Source organism: Nerophis ophidion, linkage group LG07 (genome assembly GCF_033978795.1).
Source record: "Nerophis ophidion isolate RoL-2023_Sa linkage group LG07, RoL_Noph_v1.0, whole genome shotgun sequence".
Lineage (NCBI taxonomy): Eukaryota > Metazoa > Chordata > Actinopteri > Syngnathiformes > Syngnathidae > Nerophis > Nerophis ophidion.
In genome coordinates, this window is record NC_084617.1 from 66,963,828 (window position 1) to 66,988,114 (window position 24,287).

Below are 24,287 nucleotides of genomic sequence, written 5' to 3' on the forward strand. Positions count from 1 at the left end.
CCACCACGGCTCTTCTACATGTGTCTACTGGATGTTGCAATAGCAATTTTTTGTATCTTTGTAGATCAGGGGTCGGCAACCCGCAGCTCTGGAGCCCCATGCGGCTCTTGGATCACTTTGATGTGGCTCAGCTGCATACTTGCCGATCCCCCCATTTTTCCGGAAGGTTTTTCCGGAGTTCAGTGTCTCTCTTAGAAATCTCCCCAGGATAACATTCTCAGATTTTCACTTGGTCAACAATATTGAGGGCGTGCCGTGATGGCAGTGCCTTAAACATCCTCTCGACCATGTCGTCGCGTCCGCTTTAATACCACGCTATCTGAGTGCCGGCCCGCCACATCTAGTTTTCGGGTGCCAACTCAATGTGCAAGCGATTGCAAGGCATACTTCTTCAACAGCCATACAGGTTACACTGAGGGTTGTGATATAAACAACTTTAACACTCTTACTAATATGCGCCACACTGTGAACCCACACCAAACAAGAATCAATCAATCAATCAATCAATGTTTACTTATATAGCCCTAAATCACTAGTGTCTCAAAGGGCTGCACAAAACACAACACAAACCACTACGACATCCTCGGTAGGCCCACATAAGGGCAAGGAAAACTCACACCCAGTGGGTGGTCGGTGACAATGATGACTATGAGAACCTTGGAGAGGACGAAAGCAATGGATGTCGAGCGGGTCTAACATGATACTGTGGAAGTTAAATCCATAATGGATCCAACACGAGAATGACAAACACATGTCGGGAGAACATCCGCACTGTAACACAACATAAAACAACAGAACAAATACCCAAAATCCCATGCATCCATAACTTTTCCGGGCTACATTATATTTCCCCCCCCCCCCACACCCGGCCCCCTCCGTGCGTCGGTTGAGGTGGGCGGGGATAGGGGGGCAGGTTTTGGTGGTAACGGGGGTGTATAATGTAGCTCGGAAGAGTTCGGGATGCATTATTATTAAGTTATCGTGCAGGGATTTTACCAGTCCGGCCCACTTGGGAGTAGATTTTTCTCCATGTGGCCCCCGCTCTAAAATGAGTTTGACACCCCTGTTGTAGGTAATTGATCTCATCACGGTAATAGCACTGCAGTTGACAGACAGGAACACCCGAGAAAGTTTTTCAAAGACGTTTTGATGTTGATCATCCTCACTCCCCCAATCTTCTCCTTTATTATCCTATCGCTCATTATTGTCCACTCTCCTTCTTTTGCTCTCTTTTGTCTTATGAGGCTCAGAAGACTTTCCATAGTGGTGTTCGCTTGCCTTCTGTTGTTAATAAAGACTTGGAGCACCGGCTGCCTGGGAGACGCTGAGGCCTTATAGGACACCCGGGAACAAAACTGCTGGCTTCAGCCAGATCTCCCAGTGCATTTTAACAATCACCATTGACTTTCAGGTTCCTCCAAAGCTGCTCTACTTGAAACCACGTGCAGGGTTTACCGCAAACAGAGAGTTGATGGCGGGGGGTTGATAAAGAGGAACATTGCCCTGGCAGTATTTTTCCCCCATTATTTGAAAGCACACACGGGTGACAAATTAAAGGAGGAAACTCTTTTGATATGAAAACAAAGAATAGGAATGGGTAAAGTGAGGACACAATCAGGAGCGGACTAACTGCAAACTAACTCATTTGTATACTCTAGCCTTTAAATAGACTCCCTTTTTAGACCAGTTGATCTGTCGATTCTTTTCTTTTTCTCCTATGTCCCACTCTCCCTTGTGGAGGGGGTCGGGTCCGATCCGGTGGCCATGGATGACGTACTGGCTGTCCAGAGTCGGGACCCAGGATGGACCGCTCGCCTGTGTATCGGCTGGGGACATCTCTGCGCTGCTGATCCGCCTCCGCTTGGGATGGTTTCCTGCTGGCTCCGCTGTGAGCGGGACTCTCGCTGGTGTGTTGGATCTGCTTTGGACTGGACTCTCGCGGCTGTGTTGGATCCATTAGGGATTGAACTTTCACGGTATCATGTTAGACCCGCTCGACATCCATTGCTCTCGTCCTCTCCAAGGTTCTCATAGTCATCATTGTCACCGACGTCCCACTGGGTGTGAGTTTTCCTTGCCCTTATGTGGGCTCTACTGAGGATGTCGTAGTGGTTTGTGTTGTGGTTTGTGCAGCCCTTTGAGACACTAGTGATTTAGGGCTATATAAGTAAACATTGATTGATTGATTGATTGAACTGGAAGTGAGAAGCTGAAATTGAACCCATCCATCCATCCATCCATTTTCTACCGCTTGTTCCCTTTTGGGGTCGCGGGGGGCGCTGGCGCCTATCTCAGCTATAATCGGGCGGAAGGCGGGGTACACCCTGGACAAGTCGCCACCTCATCGCAGGGCCAACACAGATAGACAGAACCAACAAGCACAATCACTTGGAGCGGGGGTCAGAAACTCAATCAATCAATGTTTATTTATATAGCCCTAAATCAAAAGTGTCTCAAAGGGCTGCACAAGCCACAACGACATCCGCGGTACACAGCCAACATAAGGGCAAGGAAAAACTCACCCCAGTGGGAGACCGATAGCAATGGATGTCGAGCAGGTCTAACATGATATTGTAAAAGTCCAGTCCATAGTGAATCCAACATAACAGTGAGAGTCCATAGTGGAGCTAACATAATAGTGAGAGTCCAGTTCATAGTGGGGCCAGCAGGAGACCATCCCGAGCGGAGATGGGTCATCAGCGCAGAGATGTCCCCAACCGAGGCACAGGCGAGCGTTCTACCCCGGGTCCCGAATCTGGAATGCCAGTACTTCATCCATGGCCACCGGACCTGTGTCGCACCCGCCCCCCATTCATGATCGCCCAGAGGAGAAAAAGAAAAGAAACGGCAGATCAACTGGTCTAAAAAGGGGGTATATTTAAAGGCTAGAGTATACAAATGAGTTTTAAGATGGGACTTAAATGCTTCTACTGAGGTAGCATCTCGAACTGTTACCGGGAGGGCATTCCAGAGTACTGGAGCCCGAATAAAAAACGCTCTATAGCCCGCAGACTTTTTTGGGGCTCTTGGAATCACTAATAAGCCGTAGTTCTGTGATCGCAGATTTCTTGCCGGGACATATTATACAATACATTCAGCAAGATAGAATGGAGCTAGCCCTTGTAGTATTTTATACGTATGTAGTAAAAACTTTAAGTCACATCTTAAGTGCACAGGAAGCCAGTGCAGGTGGGCCAGTATAGGTATATATGTAGGTATATATGTATAAAAAGGTATATACAGTATAGGCGTAATATGATCAAACTTTCTTGTTCTTGTCAAAAGTCTAGCAGCCGCTTGTTGTACCAACTGTAATCTTTTAATGCTAGCCATAGAGAGACCCGAAAATAATACGTTACAGTAATCGAGACGAGACGTAATAAACACATGGATAATGATCTCAGCGTCGCTAGTAGGAACTTCATACCATGAATTGATTAAAGTGGACCCCGACTTAAACATGTTGAAAAACGTATTCGGGTGTTACCATTTAGCGGTCAAATATGTACTGTACTGTGCAATCTACTAATACAAGTTTCAATCAATCAATCAAAGCAACCCACGGCTCTTTAGTGCCGCCCTAGTGGATGACTTGGAGCATTTTTAAAATAGGATAAAAAATGGAAAAAATGGGGGGAACATTTTTTTTTGTTTGTTTTAGTATATTTTTTGTTCGAGGACAAACATTGAACACAAACCTTCCCAATTGTTAGAAAGCCCACTGTTTAACATGCCTGTGTCAAAACGTGGACTGTGGTGGGGTTTGTTTTCCCGGAATGCAAAGGAAGGTGAAGGGACATGGCGTAAAGGTAAATACACGATTTTATTCTTAACTCAAAAGCTACAAACAAAAGGCACTCACAGTTGAGGCGCAAAACGTAACGCAGGAAAAAAAAAATACTTAAACATAAACTATGAACATAAAACAAACAACACTTACTGTGACATGAGCAAAGCAGCACCATGAATTGATTAACGTGGACACCGACTTAAAGAAGTTGAAAAACTTAATCGTGTGTGTTACCATTTAGTGGTCAATTGTACGTAATATGTACTGAACTGTGCAATCTACTAATAAAAGTTTCAATCAATCAATCAATCAATCAAAGCATGAACAATGAACATCAATCAGTACGACCTATGGCATGGACGGAGCAAAACCAAGAGTGATGACACCAGAACGACCAACAGAAAATGACAGGCTTAAATAGTGACATGATTAACAACAGGTGCGTGAGTTCAAACAAATGAGGCAGGTGAAACTAATGAGTTGTCATGGAAACCAAAACAAACTAGGGTGCGCAAAAACAGGAACTAATGGAGTCAAAAAGAAACAGAACATAACTGAACAGAACATGATCACAAGACATGACAGTCTGTGTGTATGCTTCACTGATGAGAGTATTTGGTGAACATTGTTTTGTCCTACTAATTTTGGCGGTTCTTGAACTCACCATAGTGTGGACTGTGATGCATGTAAAATCTTCCACTCCTGCTTTGTCTCATTTTTTCCACCAAACGTTTTATGCTGTGCGCGAATGCACAAAGGTGCGCTTTGTTAATGTCATTGACTAGTTGGAGTGCTAATCGGTGCATGACTGCAAGCTAATCAATGCTAACATGCTATTTCGGCTAGCTGAATGTAACCGCTTTATTATGAAGCTGGCTGTTGCGCGTTTTTTCTGACCTCATTTCCTGTGTGGGGTGCGTTCTTTCTGGCGTCACTTCCTCTCCGAACTCAGTTTGTAAACGATCGATTAGTCCATAACAAGCTAAAAACCGGAAATTGAAGAAATACACGCCGCACTTACCCGTGTAGATAGATAGGTAGGTCTTTATTGTCATTGCACAAGTACAACAAAAAATTATTTTCAGCACAAACCCGTTCAAGATTAGACAAACAGTGTACAGGGTTACAGAACAGGAATGCTCACTGCAAAAAGTCAGCAATCAAAAACAAGAAAAAAAAAAATACATAAATGAGGGGTATTTTATTTGAACTAAGCAAAATTATCTGCCAATAGAACAAGAAAATTTGGCTTGTCAAGATTTTCCAAAACAAGTAAAATTAGCTAAACTCAATGAACCCAAAAATACCTTAAAATGAGTATATTCTCACTAATAACAAGCGCACTTTTCTTGGTAGAAAAAAAATATATATCTTAAAAATATTCTTAAATTAAGGAAATACTAGTGCCATTATCTCAACATAATGATATGCGCTCGGCATCAGGATTTTTTTTCCCGTGCTTGAAGTAAGAATGTATTACTTTGAAAACATATTTTTATACTTGTGTTAGTGACCCAGCTTTGCAATAGTTGATATTCTAGTTTCAAGCATGTTTTACTCAATATAGGTCATAAAATCTCAGCAACAAGTTGTAATATCTTATTGAGATCATTTAGGACCAAAACCCTTAAACAAGTAAAACACTGTAAAATAAAATCTGCTTAGTGAGAAGAATTATCTTATCAGACAGAGAATAAGCAAATATCACCCATATTTGAGATATTTAATCTTACTTAGATTTCAGTTTTTGCAGTGCTGATGGGTCGCCACGAGGTGCTCTGTAAAAGATGGGGAAAAAGGTAAAACGCTAGGGAAGGAAGAGTAAAAAAAAGTCTGGAGTGGGAAAAAAAAAAACCTCCATAGCAAAGCACATATAAATATTACAACGTACATCTGGAGATATCTAGCAACAGAGGGAAGGGAGTGCGGGGTCATGGTGGAAGGCCGCAGCTCTCAGGCACTGACCATCCTTCCATCATCCCTATGAGATTTGCCTCGAGGGCATTGGATTGGGGGTGGAGGTATGTATGTGTGGCGTGTAAAAAATGTTTACCTGTGTAAAAAAATTTCCAAGGAAGGGAACCTTAATCGCTGGTTTTGTGTAGCTGACACGGTGCTTGGGCTAAATAATTATACCTTTAGGGAGTTATCCGGCTTCATGTAGACAGGGCCTTAGTAGTCAGGAGGAAATGGGTATCAAGTGTGTGCAAAAGTGGATCTGCCCCGTGACCAGAACAAAGCAGCAGAGCTGCCAAATCATGACACATGTATTGCTTACTCTTCTTTAATTGAACCATTTCTACAGGCAGTGACCCTGCAACGATGACTATGAACACAATGTAAACAATGACGTCATGTACTGTAGTGGCTTGTGGACATTTTGCATTAAACAGTACATTCCACTACTAGGGATTAAAAGTTAGAGAAATTAGATCCGAAATGGTTCTGGCACACTGCAAAAACTGAAATCTAAGTAAGATTAAATATCTCAAATAAGGGTGATATTTGCTTATTTTCTGTCTGATAAGATAGTTCTTCTCACTAAGCAGATTTTATGTTACAGTGTTTTACTTGTTTTAAGGGTTTGGTCCTAAATGATTTCAGTAAGATATTACAGTTTGTTGCTGAGATTTGTTGTGCTATATTGAGTAAAACATGCTTGAAACTAGAATATCAACTGTTGCAAAGCTGTGTCATCAACACTCAGAAGTATAAAACTACTTTTTTAAGGTAATCGTTTCTTATTTTAAGCATGAAAAAAAAAACATTTAACATGGGACATTTCAAACAATTTTGAACAGAAAAAGATAATGCACATTCAGATAAATTTTTCAAAATCACAATTAAAAACATTTTGGCCGGGAGCCGGGCTGTATTTATGCGCACTAATTGACTGAAAGAGCACGCACTTGGCGCGATGATGTCATGATATCGATGGAAAAATGCATTTTTAGACCATATGTTATATGTTTTGCCTGAGTGGCTAGGAGACCCCGAGAGTAACAAGCCTTTTGCCTTTCCATTGAGAACAATACATTAGTTTTTAATATAGGTTTGCTGCTTTCGAGAAATGTAATGCCGAGCGCATATCATTATGTCAAGAAAATGGTACTAGCATTTACTTCATTTAAGAATATATTTCAACATATTGGGCAAAAATGTCTCGGTTTTTTTTCTACCAGGAAAAGTGCACTTGTTATTAGTAAGAATATACTTATTTTAAGGTATTTTTGGGGTTCATTGATGTTAGCTAATTTTACTTGTTTTGGAAAGTCTTGACAAGCCACATGTTCTTTCTTGTTCTATTGGCAGATAATTTTGCCTAGTTCAGATACAAACCCCGTTTCCATATAAGTTGGGAAATTGTGTTACATGTAAATATAAACGGAATACAATGATTTGCAAATCATTTTCAACCTATATTCAGTTGAATATGCTACAAAGACAACATATTTGATGTTCAAACTGATAAAATATATATATATATTTTTTGCAAATAATCATTAACTTTAGAAGTTGATGCCAGCAACACGTGACAAAGAAGTTGGGAAAGGTGGCAATAAATACTAATAAAGTTTAGGAATGCTCATCAAACACTTATTTGGAACATCCCACAGGTGTGCAGGATAATTGGGAACAGGTGGGTGCCATGATTGGGTGTAAAAACAGCTTCCCAAAAAATGCTCAGTCTTTCACAAGAAAGAATGGGGCGACGTACATACACCCCTTTGTCCACAGCTGCGTGAGCAAATAGTCAAACAGTTTAATAACAACGTTTCTCAAAGTGCAATTGCAAGAAATTTAGGGATTTCAACATCTACGGTCCATAATATCATCAAAAGGTTCAGAGAATCTGGAGAAATCCCTCCACGAAACCAACATTATATGACCGTGACCTTCGATCCCTCAGACGGTACTGTATCAAAAACCGACATCAATCTCTAAAGGATATCACCACATGGGCTCAGGAACACTTCAGAAAGCCACTGTCACTAAATACAGTTTGTTTGAAAATTATTTGTTAATCATTGTATTCCGTTTATATTTACATCTAACACAATTTTCCAACTCACATGGAAACGGGGTTTGTAAAATACCCCTCATTTTTGTATTTTTTTTGTTCTTATTTTTGAACACTGACTTTTTGCAGTGCAGCTCACATCGTTGTAAGTCATTGAATGTCTTACCATGAATTGATTAACGTGGACCCCGACTTAAACAAGTTGAAAAACTTATTCGGGTGTTACCATTTAGTGGTCAATTGTACGGAATATGTACTGAACTGTGCAATCTACTAATAAAAGTATCAATCAATCAATTATTTTCGTTTGAGCCAGAGTATAGTTAAAGCCAAAGGTTTGCCTATTATGGATAGTTTCCCCACAAGGCAAGGTTCATATCCAGTGCTTAAAGGGGAACATTATCACCAGACCTATGTAAGCGTCAATGTATACCTTGATGGTGCAGAAAAAAGACCTTTTTTTTTTTTAACCGATTTCTGAACTCTAAATGGGTGAATTTTGGCGAATTAAACGCCTTTCTGTTTTATCGCTCTTTTTGCGATGACATCAGAACGTGACGTCTCCGAGGTAATACAGCCGCCATTTTCATTTTCAACACATTGTAAACATTGGGTCTCAGCTCTGTTATTTTCCGTTTTTTCGACTATTTTTTGGAACTTTGGAGACATCATGCCTCGTCGGTGTGTTGTCGGAGGGTGTAACAACACTAACAGGGAGGGATTCAAGTTGCACCACTGGCCCGAATATGCGAAAGTGTCTGCCGCCAGACCCCCATTGAATGTGCCAGAGTGTCTCCACATTTTACCGGCGATGACAGACATGGCACAGAGATGTATGGATAACCTGCAGAGGCATTTGCAACGATAAAGTCAACTAAATCACAAAAGTGAGTTTTGTTGATGTTGACTTATGTGCTATATAGAAATATTTGGTTGCGGCGTGACTGCCAGCTAATCGATGCTAACATGCTATGCTAATCGACGCTAACATGCTATTTACCGGCGGTGCTAAAGCAGACATGGCACAGAGATGTATGGATAACCTGCAGATGCATTTGCAACTATAAAGTCAACAAATTCACAAAGGTGAGTTTTGTTGATGTTGACTGCCAGCTAATCGATGCTAATATGCTATGCTAATCAATGCTAACATGCTACTTACCGGCGGTGCTAAAGCAGACATGGCACAGAGATGTATGGATAACCTGCAGATGCATTTGCAACTATATTACGTTTCCTTCCACCCACATTCAATGCGAAAAAAACACTTACCAATCGAAGGATTTAAGTTGCTCCAGTGTCACAAGATGCGAAAGTCCTGATCGTTTGGTCCGCACATTTTACCGGCGATGCTAACGCAGCTATTCGGCCATGCTATGGCTATGAATAGCGTCAATAGCTAGTCGCTTAATAGCTTCAGTTTCTTCTTCAATACTTTCATACTCCAACCATCCGTTTCAATACATGCGTAATCTGTTGAATCGCTTAAACCGCTGAAATCCGAGTCTGAATCTGAGCTAATGTCGCTATATCTTGCTGTGGTATTCACCATTGTTTGTTTACATATTGGCAGCACTGTATGACGTCACAGGGAAATGGATAGTCGCGTCGCAAATAGCGAAAATCAAGCACTTTAAAGCTTTTTTAGGGATATTCGGGGACCGGTAAAATTTTGAAAAAAAATTCAAAAAATACAACAAGCCACTGGGAACTGATTTTTATTGTTTTTAACCCTTTTGAAATTGTGACAATGTTCCCCTTTAATGTGCAATAATTAGGCTTCTCTCATTGCGCTGCAATTGCGGCGGGCAAATACGACACTATAAAGCGAAGCTTACAGAGTGCCAATTACAGTCTGTGTTTTTTTTAGGGCAATTTCATACAAACCACGCAAGTCGTGGGAGTAGGAAAAGTCCTCAGTAGTGCAGTCAAGTCACCCACGCGTGTGCTTGCTGCGGCTGGCCGTGATGACCCGCTGCATTTATCTTGTTCTCGCGGGTCTGATAGGCCACATGACTGTCTCTCCATGCGGTCATCCAGAGTGTCCCAATCAACGGCTAAAGTTTTGCATGTGTGAATCAGACAGAATGAGAGCGAGAGACAATGAAGTCAAGGTGTTGCGCTACGCGTCGTCATATGGACGCGTAGGCCAGGAAACAGTCCTGACTGTCAATTTCGCTCTTGCTCGCACTTTTCCAGAAGGAAATAGAAAAGACAGAGTTCATCCAGTCGTGAACGTATCAAGTCTGGGAATCAAGGCGGAGGGATTAGGGAGAGGTGAGCAATCTTTCAGTGAAATGTTTTCATCTAGGGACAGAGGAGGGCAGTGCTTTGACCCAACACCGAGGTTAATCAGTCATTAGCTCATTTTCTTCTGGGACTTTTAATTAGAGGAGTTGTGTAAAGAGTGACCTAATCAAGTCAAATTCTGAAGGATAGGCAGGAGTTTCACTCAGTTTTTTTCTTTCTGCGTTGTTATAGTTAAAGTTAAAGTAGTCACACAGACTAGGTGTGTGAAGATTATCCTTCAAGCCGGCTCAGTGCCCTTGTGGTTAGAGTGTCTGCCCTGAGATCGGTAGATTTTGAGTTCAAACCCCGGCCGAGTCATACCAAAGACTATAAAAATGGGACCCATTACCTCCCTGCTTGGCACTCCACATCAAGGGTTGGAATTAGGGGTTAAATCACCAAAATGATTCCCAAGCGCGGCCATCGCTGCTGCCCACTGCTCCCCTCACCTCCCAGGGGATGGGTCAAATGCAGAGGACACATTTCACCACAACTATTGTGTGTGTGTTGGGAAATTGTGTTAGATGTAAATATAAACGGAATACAATGATTTGCAAATCCTTTTCAACCCATATTTAATTGAATGCACTACAAAGACAAGATATTTGATGTTCAAACTCATTAACTTTTTTTTTTTTCAAAAACTGATTAACTCAGAATTTCATGGCTGCAACACGTGCCAAAGTAGTTGGGAAAGGGCATGTTCACCACTGTGTTACATCACCTTTTCTTTTAACAACACTCAATAAACGTTTGGGAACTGAGGAAACTAATTGTTGAAGCTTTGAAAGTGGAATTCTTTCCCATTCTTGTTTTATGTAGAGCTTCAGTCATTCAACAGTCCGGGGTCTCCGCTGTCTTATTTTATGCTTCATAATGCGCCACACATTTTCGATGGGAGACAGGTCTGGACTGCAGGCGGGCCAGGAAAGTACCCTCATTCTGTTTTTACGAATCCACGCTGTTGTAACACGTGCTGAATGTGGCTTGGCATTGTTTTGCTGAAATAAGCAGGGGCGTCCATGAAAAAGACGGCGCTTAGATGGCAGCACATATTGTTCCAAAAGCTGTATGTACCTTTCAGCATTAATGATGCCTTCACAGATGTGTAAGTTACCCATGCCTTGGGCACTAATGAACCCACATACCATCACAGATGCTGGCTTTTGAACTTTGCGTCAATAACAGTCTGGATGGTTCGCTTCCCCTTTGGTCCGGATGACAGGATGTCGAATATTTCCAAAAACAATTTGAAATGTGGACTCATCAGACCACAGAACACTTTTCCACTTTGCATCAGTCCATCTTAGATGATCTTGGGCCCAGAGAAGCCGGTGGTGTTTCTGGATGTTGTTAATAAATGGCTTTCGCTTTGCATAGTAGAGCTTTAACTTGCACTTACAGATGTAGCGACGAATGTATTTAGTGACAGTGGTTTTCTGAAGTGTTCCTGAGCCTATGTGGTGATATCCTTTAGAGATTGATGTCGGTTTTTGATACAGTGCCGTCTGAGGGATTGAAGGTCACGGTCATTCATTGTTGGTTTCCGGCCATGCCGCTTACGTGGAGTGATTTCTCCAGATTCTCTGAACCTTTTTATGATATTATGGACCGTAGATGTTGAAATCCCTAAATTTCTTGCAATTGCACTTGTTTTGTTGAGAAACAAAGGGGTGTACCTCACCCTATCCTTTTTTGTGAAAGACTGAGAATTTTTTGGAAAGCTGTTTTTATACCCAATCATGGCACCCACCTGTTCCCAATTAGCCTGCACACCTGTAGGATGTTCCAAATAAGTGTTTGATGAGCATTCCTCAACTTTATCAGTATTTATTCCCACCTTTTCCAACTTCTCTGTCACGTGTTGCTGGCAACAAATTCTAAAGGTAATGATTGTTTGCAAAAAAAAAAATGTTTATCAGTTTGAACATGAAATATGTTGTCTTTGTAGCATATTCAACTGAATATGGGTTGAAAATGATTTGAAAATCATTGTATTCTGTTTATATTTACATCTAACACCATTTCCCAACTCATATGGAAACGGGGTTTGTATATATATTGGTTCAATATGGCTCTTTCAACATTTTGGGTTGCCGACACCTGGTGTAAATACTTGTTTTTTAAATGTGTGATTGATGGGTGACCAGTCTAGGTTTTGGGCTAGGTGTAGGCTCCCGCTCACCTGCAACCCTAATGATTACAAGCGGTAGAGAAAATGGATCGGTATTTGTTACCTTTTTTGTGTCTTTTTTTACAGAATGAAGAACAGCAGGAACAAGTGCTGAATCAGAGCAATAAAGTCTTCCTGTATTGTGCCTTCCTGGACTACAGGTGGGTTATTGATGCTCGTTACGCGCAACATTCCTTGTGATTGATTGTTGGCTTGTCACTTCATTTAGTTGTGTGCATCAGCACACATATTACATGTAGTTTGATATTCTGAGAAGACTTGATTAACTGTAGTCCGTTACACAGAAAAAGTGTCATGTATGTGCATTTTTGATACAGGCATTACACTTTTCCTCTTATGTTTTCAAGCAGCACCATAAGCCCCCAGCTTTAATGACACAGTGGGGCAGTGGGCAGTTTTCCAGTTTGGGGAGTTAGCTGTGAATACAGACGGGAAGGATCAAACCGTCACCCTCATGGTCACATGCTACATTCGTAACCACTTGGATATGGCTGCGCCACAGTGAATGTGAAACCACAGCATGCTTTAGAGAGGACAGCGTGTTTCGTAGAGGAGACGTTTTAATAAGATTCCTGTTCTCCCTCGTGAAAGACGATAGTTCTGGCTCTCACAGCTTTGATGTCAGCCAGGGTTGTACTGAAAAATCAAAGGATGTAGGGAGGGGGCACTTTGATGTTCAGATTATTTTTAAATGTATATATATATATATATATATATATATATATATGTGTGTGTGTATATATATATATTTACATGTATATGCATATATAATCATATATATGCATGCATATACATATTTGTGTGTATATGTATACATATATATGTATATATACATATATATGCATACATATGCATATATATGCATGTATACATATATGTGCATATATGTACATGTATGCATATATATATATATATGTATGTATATATATAACATATATATGCAAATATGTCACGTGGGGGTCGCATCTTTGTGCGGAATCGTTTCTCTAAAGCAACACGGACACTCCGGACGTAAACGTCAAGATAGGATCTGATTTAATAAATAATACACTGTACAAAACAGACAGAAACAAACAAAAGAAAAAGTGTGCCAAACGCACGGGAAGCTAAGGCGACAACTTAGCACAGTAATCAGAACAGGAATCAAGAATAAGAATAAACCAAGGTGAGAGCTGCATACCGCAAACAACGAATGCACACCGAGTGACCGGAAAAGGCAGGCTTAAATAGTGTCTCTAGATTATACACAGGTGTGTCCCAAACAGAGGCAGGTGAAAATCATAGTGACAAAACAAGGAAGTGTGATCAGGAACTAAAGAAGTCCAAAAACTAACAGAACCTAACTAAACTAAACATGATCCGGACCACGGATCATGACACAAATATATACATATATATCGATATACATATATGTGTGTATATATACATATGTATATATATATGTATGTATATATATGTGTATGTATATATATATTTATATATATATATATATATATATATATATATATATATATATATATACACACATGTATATTTATGTATGTATATATATATATTTAAAGAGAAATATTTGTGTTATTATCAGGGGTATCAAATGTATAATAAGATTGATCCGTTTTTATTTAGTTATCATGATTAATCCTTATTTGCAGTTATGTTTGAAATATGCCCATCTTCACTGTATTTAATTGACAAAAAAATAATTGACCGGGATTATTATTTGTAAGCTTCAACTTGTGAGTTTTCTCTTTACATTGTTACTTCTTGCTCTAGATTTACCATTTGTTGGTTTGATTTGACTTTGACTATGTGTAGCAGACCAATAAAAGATAACTGCAGGCCTCAAATGACCCCAGGCCTGCACATTAGACAACCCTATTGTAAGGGTCCACACTCACATCTTTCCATTACTATAGACTATTTAGATTCAATCATGGATCCAGCACCAAATGGAGTAAATACGCGACTAAAGGTCATAAAAATGTCTATTTTTGACATGTACATGGCTCATTTTTTATTTTAAAGCAACAGTTGTGTGACAGTCAACGGGGCCTGACTCTGTTAAACACCAGTTTGCAGCAGGTTCCTGCTCTCCAGCTCAAAAATAAAAACACAGTCTTAACAAGATACACACATAAATCAAGAAAAAGACATCACATCCGCAGAGATCGTCCTGCAGAAACTTGCTGTGTACCATTTTGAATCTGTTGGTTCACAGTCAGGATACAAGGACTCAGACACAGAGTTTTTCATTATTCATTAGCAACACAATCCAGGTTTAAGCCCAAAATATGTTATACACACTTTTTTGAAGTACTTATAATGTAAAATGATCAATTAACAAAATGATCGGCATGTCAGAGAAAATTATATAAAAGTTTCAATTTTGCTGTTCCTCGTCAGCTATGGTGAATTCAATAACCACCAAACTAAGTGGAACATCTCGATGCTTAGTAAGAAAAAAAAAACATAGTGAAACATTAAAATAACAAATAAAAATTGTGAGCTGGTTTATGTTTTCCCCAAAATAAGATGAATGTGGTTTGTTTTGGTTGAAAAGTGCAAGGGTGGGGGAGAATATATCATTAATTATAGGGGTACTCCCAAAAAATTGATTCACATCCTAATCGCAATTTTTATTTATTTTGATTGTAAATCGATTCAAGATTTTCCGGAATCAACTTAAAACATTTTTTGGGCCAATTTTTTTTTTTTTTTCTAAGAATTAATTTTGGGATTAAAAACGTTAAACAACTATTATTATTATATTATAAAATGGTTGCTTTTATTAATTATTTTTTTTAAGTGTTTTATTTGTATGTCTTCTCAACTGCTTTGTAAGTATTGTCAAGCCAGGATTGGGTTGTAGTTGGGGTTTTCTAAATGTGGTATGATCCACTGCCTGGATCATTCCATGTTCTAGTTTTGTTCCGTTTTTGAATCACATTCTGTTGTTTGACGTCCTTAGTTCCTGTTTGTTCTGTCACCATGGTTTCATATTAGTTCCACCTGCTACTCGCTGTTTACGCACACCTGTTTCTCTTGATTACTGCCTTATTTAAGCCTGCCCCTTTTTGTTCATTCTTTCTCGCATCCTAATTTGCTTTACACGCAACAAGTGACGACTGCTATTGTATGTTTCCACTCGCTAGCTTTCGCGCTACGCCTTGTTTATCTCCAGCTCTCATGCTAGTAGTTTTTGTTTTGCCTTTTGTTCCCTTGTGCCAGTTTTTCTGTTCATAGTCTGTTTTATTTATTAATAAATCTTTGTTTCTTACCGCACGCTGTGTTCGAGCCCGACTGCATTCCTTGAAAAACAAATCCGGCATCACCATGCCAGCCAATCGTTACAAAATGTTTTATATTAGATTGATTAAAGGGGGCAGCACGGTGGAACATGGGTTAGTGCAGGGGTAGAAAACCTATGGCTCTTGAGCCATATGTGGCTCTTTTGATGACTGCATCTGGCTCTCAGATAAATATTAGCTGATGTAGCTTAACTCGATAAGTAATTAATATTTCCGCTGGTAATCACAGTGTTAAAAATAACGTTCAAAATATAAAACATTCTCATGCATTTTAATACATCCATCCGTTTCTATCGCACCTGTTCAAGAAGTCGCATCAATGGTCAAAAGTATTTGATCTATTATTGGTTACCTTCAGAAAAACAATGTTTTTAATAAGAATAAGAGATGCTGTCATGTCTTGTGATCATGTTTTGTTTAGTTATGTTCTGTTTTGCTTAAGACTCCATTGTTTCCTGTTTTTGCACTCCCTTGTTTGCTTTGTTACCATCACTACCAATCAGTTCACCTGTCCTCACGACTCACGCACCTGATTCATTTGAACTCACGCACCTGTTTTCAATCACCACAGCACTATTTAAGCCTGTCATTTTCTGTTGGTCGTCCTGGCGTCATTGTGTTCGTTCCATGCTCTGTTCTTGTTTCATGCCAAAGTTCATACTGTTCTTTTCTAGTTACAGTAAGTCTTGTTTGTGTTATGTTCATAGTTTATGTTAAAGTGTTAGTTTTGTTTCTTTAGCCAAGTTGTGCCTCCGCAGTGAGCGCTTTTTGTTTGTACCTTTTTATCCATCCATCCATTTTCTACCGCTTATTCCCTTTCGGGGTCGCGGGGGGCACTGGCGCCTATCTCAGCTACAATCGGGCGGAAGGCAGGGTACACCCTGGACAAGTCGCCACCTCATCGCTAGTCACAATTAAATCATGTTTTTACCTAAACGCCACGTCCCGAGTTGTCTGTCTGCCTTCCTGGGAGAACGACCTCGCAGCAAGCTGCGACCCCCCCACTGTGACAGATGCACGCATTTAGTTGTTGTAATCAGGGAAAGTTCAAATAAAAGAGGAGGCGTAGAATTTTCTTGTCAGAGCGTGGGACGACACTGTACAAGGGTACAGGTCTACGCGTTTCTCCTCATTCAGCTAAATTGAATCCAGTCTCTGTTTAACTCCTTTCTTCTTGTCTGTTTAATACATGGCATCAGTGTTTGAACCTGACAGTTGTATTCAGTGTTAAAAATATTATACGGCTCTCACGGAAATACATTTTAAAATATTTGGCTTTCATGGCCAAAAAGGTTCCCGACCCCTGGGTTAGTGCATGTGTCTCTCAATACGAAGGTCCTAAGTAGTCCTGAGTTCAATCCCGGACTGGGGATCTTTCTGTGTGGAGTTTGCACGTTTTTCCCGTGACTGGTTGATTGGCAACACTAAATGGTCCCTAATGTGTGTATGTGAGTGTGAATGTTGTCTGTCTATCTGTGTTGGCCCTGCGATGAGATGGCGACTTGTCCATGGTGTACACCGCCTTCCGCTCGAATGCAGCTGACCCTCCCGTGGAAATTTTACCTTTCGTTCACAATCATTATAAAAGACAGTGTATGTCCCATTCCTGGATACAAATGTGAGAGTTGTGTCAGAAAGGGCATCTGGTGTGAAATCTAAGCTTCAGTCAAACATGCTGAATTGTAAAAAAAAAAAAAAATACTATTGTTCTTTGAAAATAACAATCAACTCTCTACTTTCCAGTTCCAAGGAGGGCGTATGGTCCAATCAAGGTTGCGTGCGCTCAGATGGAAACATGACGTACTCTGTGTGTTTGTGCAACCACCTCACCAACTTTGCCATCCTAATGCAAGTGGTCCCTTTGAAGGTATGTTATTTGATGTTTTTTTTATCGTTGGACCCCGACTTAAACAAGTTGAAAAACTTATTTGGGTTCTACCATTTAGTGGTCAATTGTACGGAATATGTACGGAACTGTGCAATCTACTAATAAAAGTTTCAATCAATCAATCAAAAGTCAATAACAAAAGATATGAACAATGTACGGCAGGGGTGTCAAACTTACAGCCCCAGGGCCGGATTAGGCCTGAAAGCAGGTTTTATCCGGCCCGTGGGATGAGTTTGCTCAGTATAAAAATTTACCTGAAATTTTTGAATGAAAGAAACAGCTGTTCTAAATGTGTCGCAATAGCAATTCATTGTATCTTTGTACGAAATAAACCAATTGTTAATACATCAGTCAAAGAAAATGATCAAACTACATAAATAACATACTGTAATTACATTTTGATATACTGTATTTTTCTGATTATAAGTCACAGTTTTTTTTCATAGTTTGGCCAGGGGTGCGATTTATACTCTGGAGCGATTTATGTGTGAAATTATCAACACATTTATCTCATTCACGTAAGAGACTAGGCTAAGGGTCGGCAACCTAAAATGTTGAAAGAGCCATATTGGACCAAAAATACAAAAACAAATATGTCTGGAGCCGCAAAAAAATAAAAGCCATATTACACACAGATAGTGTGTCATGAGATATAAATTGAATTAAGAGGACTTAAAGGGAACTAAATGAGCTCAAATATAGCTACCAATGAGGCATAATGATGCAATATGTACACACAGCTAGCCTAAATAGCATGTTAGCATCGATTAGCTTGCAGTCATGCAGTGACCAAATATGTCTGATTAGCACTCCGCACTAGTCATTAACATTAACAAAGCTCACCTTTGTGCATTCATGCACAACGTTAAAAGTTTGGTGGACAAAATGAGACAGAAAAAGAAGTGGCATAAAACACGTCTTAGAAAGTCAGAGAAAGTTATACATGTAAACAAACTACGGTGAGTTCAAGGACCGCCAAAATTAGTAGGACAAAACGTCACTCGCCAAATACTCTAATTAGTGAAGCATGTTTATTAAAAACAGTGTGCTTTATAACAATTAGGGAGGTTTGTGTCATGTTTGTCTTCCTACAGAAACCATATTAAAACAAAAAATATACTTTTTATATTTTTTTCCCCTCATCTTTTTCCATTTTTCATACATTTTTGAAAAAGTTCCAGAGAGCTGCTGGGGCGGTGCTAAAGAGCCGCATGCAGCTCTAGAGCTGCGGGTTGCCGACCCCCGGACTAGGCGTATATCAGCTATTGTCACACACACACACGTCAACCATTAAAATTTGGCGATTGGCAGAGTTGTTTAATAGCGACACCGAGGAAGATGATTTCATGGGATTTAGCAATTAGGAGTAACAGATTGTTTGGTAAACGTATAGCATGTTCTATATATTTTAGTTATTTGAATCACTCTTACCATAATATGTTACATTAACATACCAGGCACCTACTCAGTTGGTTATTTATGCGTCATATAAAGTACACTTATTCAGCCTGTTGTTCACTATTCTTTATTTATTTTGAATTGCCTTTCAAATGTCTATTCTTGGTGTTGGAATTTATCAAATAAATTTAAAAAAAAAATGCAATTTATACTCCGGAGCGATTTATAATCCGAAAAATACGGTAATTTTTTTCGTCTTGACAGATTGAAAATTAACACCAATGAGTTGACTGATGAACATTATCACATAATTTGTTCAGAAAATATAAATAAGGACAAATAAATTATCTATTCTATTAACCGCTATAGGTAAGTGTAAAAAAAAAAGCAACAACATTGTCAACTCATTGTCTCTCCTTCGACAAATGGACAAAGTTTTTCGGTATGTAAAATCACAGCTGACCGAAAAGTTCTCTTGCCGTCTGAGAAGTGATGTATCCGAATTAGCTGCAATCGCTTTCTCTTAAGGTATTCATGCGTGATTTCCACAAGCGTCTGTACAGACGGAAGGAGAAACACGGGCATGTCTGGATGACTCGCCTCCATATTTCCAGTGGTTAGCTCCGAGTTACCAAACTGCTTTATAATGAAGCTGGCTGTATCACGTTGTTTCTGACGTCACTTCCTTTGTGGGGCGTGGTCTTTCTGTCGTCACTTCCTCTCCGAACTCACTTTGTTAACAATCAATTAGGACTGGGCGATATATCGAATATACTCGATATATCGCGGGTTAGTCTCTGTGCGATATAGAAAATGACTATATCGTGACATCCGAGTATACGTTCTCACGCAGTTGCTTTTAGCTGCGGGAATTACACTACAGGCTTTTCTCCTTCTTTCTTGTCTCTCCTTCTCACAGAGACATAAAACAAGCGCACCTTCTTACATACGTCACCTGCTGTCGCGTCATACGCCCTCGCTGAGCAGAGAGGTAGCAGCATGGGTAACATTAGCTGTGATGCCAGCGGAGTGGTGCGAGTGGTAATACGAGAGAAAGAAGGTGTAAATCTGGTAAGAAATGAAGGAAGAATTAATTCCTAAGAAAAACAGCAGGGGGTCCATCGTCTGGCGGTGGTTTGGCTTCAAGCGGGAAGATGCTGAACAAGTATACGGCAAAAGCGTTGTTACAAAAAGTAGCACCTATTGCTAATTTGTAGCATCATTTGAAAAGTCACCCGTTAGAGAAAGAAGAGTGCTTGAAACTCTGCATGTCAACATCTCCGTTCGGTGCCACACCCACAAAATGCCCAAGGAACTATTTCTAGATCAACACCGTGTGAAAAAATGTGTCAATAACAGAGGAGATAAAGTCCACAGTAACCTATCACATAGCGAAGGACATACACTATTTGATTTCATATTATGCAGCTCATTTTTATTTGACAGTTATTGAACTATCTTGTGTGACATCATGCACAAAAGTGCACTTTATTTGTTTTAAACTATTGTAGTGGCGTTCTGTACAAAAAGTGCACTTTATTTTAGTGTTGTTTTGATATGTCATCTTAGTGACATCATGCACAGAAGTGCACCGGTAGCTTTTTTTAAAATTTCTCTGACAATCTTGCACTTTCTGTTCTAAAATGACATGAATGTTTGTGCCACTGCTTAGTAACTGTTTAATACGTACAGTTTTGGTCAATTGATTTAGTTGTGATTTCCCTCTCTGCATGAATGTACAAAATAAGCATATATGAATGCAGTATGAACAAGAATGTTTTAATGTAGACACATATGCTGTGATTACATGCATCAGGTGTTAATTCAAGGCTAAGGCAAAATATCGAGATATATATCGTGTATCGTGACATGGCTTAAAAATATTGAGATATTAATAAACGGCCATATCCCCAAGCCCTACGATCAATGAGTCCATACAATGCTAAGAGCCAGAGATTCAAGAAATAGACGACGCACTTACCCATGTAAAAAATTACCTAAGGAAGGGAACCTTAAACGATGATTTAGTGTGGCCGAAACGGGGCTTAGCTTAAATAATTATTCATTTAATGAGTTGCCTGGTTTTATGTAGATAGGGTCTAAGAAGCAGCCTGTCTGGAAACCAGAGGGAGAGGTGTCCTGATTGCCAATTAGGGACAGGTGAGGAAGGCAGCGCTCAGGTCAGCTATAGAGTGGCAGGGAATGAAAATACACAGGAAGTGCAAACAAGAAATCAATAGCGCTGGAATGAAAACAACACTAAACACAGGAAAATCAACACAAGCACAAAACTGTCATGGAGGCTCATGACAGAATCTGGATGTTGTGATGACAGAGACAAAAACCAGGCAATGGTGATGATGTGTTTCTGGACACACAGCAAGGCTTTGGAAGAAGAGTAGACCTACAGGATTGCGCCTGGTAGAACATGACACAACCGAGAGAGCCAACACTCATCCAAATCTGTTGCATATTAGCAATCTCAACCTAATTAAGGCAATAATATGTAACCATAGCAAGTGCATCAATGGCCCAAAAACACGTATCAGTTCAGGATCGGTCTAATTGGATCCAAATGTTGTCCTCGTTTTTGTACGTTTGTTTTGTGATCTGATACGCAAAAGCCGCAGAATGAAGAGAGACACGTCGGTGTCCTGATTGACTGACATCCGATGACAGGCTGCCAGGGCGGGAAACAAGAGACTAAGTAAGCATCGCGTTAGTTGCAAATCACGAGCAGACAGTTTGCTGGCAGCAATGTTTAAGGATAATGATATACTGTCATGTCACCTTTGCAGGCCATAGCAAGACAAATATATTGACAGTATACCTATTTGTCCTCCAATTTGTCGGAGATGCACGTCTTCAAAATTGTTGGTCCTTCAACATTCTGAATGTATTGATCAGCTTATTTATCTCATCTAGAGATGTAGGATGATATTGGACTGCCGATATCATCGGCCGATAAATGCTTTAAAATGTTATATCGGAAATTATCGGTATCCGTTTCAAAAAGTAAAATATACGACTTTTTAAAACGTCGTTGTATGGAGTGGTACACGGACATAGGGAGAAGTATGGACCGCCAGCCTTTGCGTGCTGGCCGAATCACATAAAATCCACGGCTTATCACACACGCAAGTGAATGCAAAGGCACTTGATCAACAGCCATACAGGTCAAACTGAGGGTGGCCGTATAAACAGCTTTAACACTGTTACAAATATGCGCCACACTGTGAACCCACAGCAAACAAAAATGACAAACACATTTCGGGAGAACATCCGCACCGTAACACAACATAAACACAACAGAATAAATACCCAGAACCCTTTGCAACAATAACTCTTCCGGGACGCTAAAATATACACCCCCCACCTCAACCTAATTTGGAGCCAATTGATTAGGACATCTGATTCTGATCATTTGGATGGGTGGCCACATACCTTTGGTAATATAGTGTGGACCAAAATCAAATGTCAACCGTTGAGGACACCTGCTTTCCAGAATACAAAAAATAAGAGTATTGAGGGACTACCCTTTGGTCTTTTTGGAACGGTGGCCCCCAAAACAATTTAGAGTAGGTCTAACATAAGTAAGACCTAATGTATGACTTACACAATCACTGTGGTGGTTTGGCTGCCAGTTTTTTTACAGAACGACCGGCGAAAACTATGATTGAATGCGGTTCTTTGGGTCACTACAAGGGTCAGTGGTGCAGCCCTCAAAGACCACAGTCCCTCCTGAGGACGAACACACAAACATTCCCTCTCAAATATTTGGCACTGTACTGCTTTGTCATTCTTCAACACACTTATTTCTTTACTTTACCTGCATGGAGGGACTGTTGAATAACCATGTGCCACGGGAGTGCGGTCAAGAGAATCTGCAGGCATGTTTTAAATAGAGAAGCGTTCCGTGGTCCACTGCTGTGTTTAAAATGCACTCGTCTATTTGATGCTATTCTTTCCTCCTCAGCCAGTCTGTAATTTGCGGTCCGCCTCATGCTTCAGCTGCAAGGGAATGTACCACATATCCTTTTTGAGGATGCCTAAGACTGCTCTACTTTTGGTAATGACAAGGCACATGTGAAGACGGTTAATAGAGTATCAAACCCAAAGCCCTCGAAATAGCCTCGACTCCAAAATAAAAGTATTTGCACAAGGGTACGACTGAAGAGGTACAGTGCTTGAGCAATGTGGACCATGGATTGAGTACTTTGATATAGTATTTCTGATGATCATTATTGCGTAGTAACATCAAACACATTTTAATCAGTTAAAATGTGTACAGTATTTTTAGTATACAAAGTTGTAAGCTCTTTGGTAAAGAAATACTACTAGTACAGAAATACAGTATTGTTTGTGCCATCTGAACTAACTTGAGAACGATATATTTGGTTGGTAGAGCGGCCGTGCCAGCAACTTGAGGGTTGCAGGTTCGATTCCCGCTTCCGCCATCCTAGTCACTGCCATTGTGTCCTTGGGCAAGACACTTTACCCACCTGCTCGCAGTGCCACCCACACCGGTTTGAATGTAAAAATTAGATATTGGGTTTCACTATGTAAAGCGCTTTGAGTCACTAGAGCAGGGGTCGAGAACCTTTTTGGCTGAGAGAGCCAAGAATCCAAATATTTTAAAATTTATTTCCGCAAGAGCCATATACAATTTTTTTCAACATTAAACAACTAAATGTGTGCATTTTTAAGTAAGACCAACATTTCTAGAGTATAATAGGTCTCTTATTCTTTGTAATAACATTGTTATTATGAAGCTAACTGTGGAGGGGGTGTGGCCTGCGGGCCTGCAGCGAAGCGGGGTGTTGCCAGGATCGGCCTCGAAATCAGCAACAGATGCGTAGATGGCCCACCTGGGCCTTGTTATCTAATCACCTGTTGCTCTGTTATAAGCAGCAGCCAGGAGGAGAGACGGGGTTAAGGCTGGAGCCAGAGCGCGAGCGAGAACGTAAGAGGAAAAGACAATTGCTGGAAAGCAACTGAGAGACTTATTGAAAAATAAAACAATATTGTAACCCTGAAACAGGCTCTCATGTCGGTGCTTGGTGTTCTGAAGAACCCCCAGGAGGGCAAGCCCGACACAAACCAATAATAAATACATAACTTCTTACCATTAACGCAACTTCTTGAACAGGTGCGGTAGAAAAACGGATGGATGGATTCAAAATGCATGAGAATGTTTTATATTTTAAACGTTATTTTTAACACTGTATTACAAGTCGAATTATTCATTACTTATCGTTTTACGCAGTGTCAGCTCAGATTTATCCGAGAGCCAGATGCAGTCATCAAAAGTGCCGCATCTGGCTCGCGAGCCATAGGTTCCCTACCCCTGCACTAGAGAAAAAGCGCTATATAAGTATAATTCACTTCACAACGAAATA

General features: G+C 40.2%; 1 protein-coding gene across 4 annotated transcripts in view; it reads left to right on the plus strand.

The window, feature by feature from the left end:
• Positions 1–24,287, plus strand: part of adgrd1 (adhesion G protein-coupled receptor D1) — a 94,797-nt gene that overhangs the window by 55,686 nt on the left and 14,824 nt on the right. For all 4 annotated transcript variants that reach the window (XM_061906922.1, XM_061906923.1, XM_061906924.1 and 1 more), the window contains 2 exons: positions 12,361–12,434; positions 17,346–17,469. In XM_061906922.1, the coding sequence (XP_061762906.1) occupies positions 12,361–12,434; positions 17,346–17,469 (198 nt within the window). The remainder of the gene's footprint in view (positions 1–12,360; positions 12,435–17,345; positions 17,470–24,287) is intronic.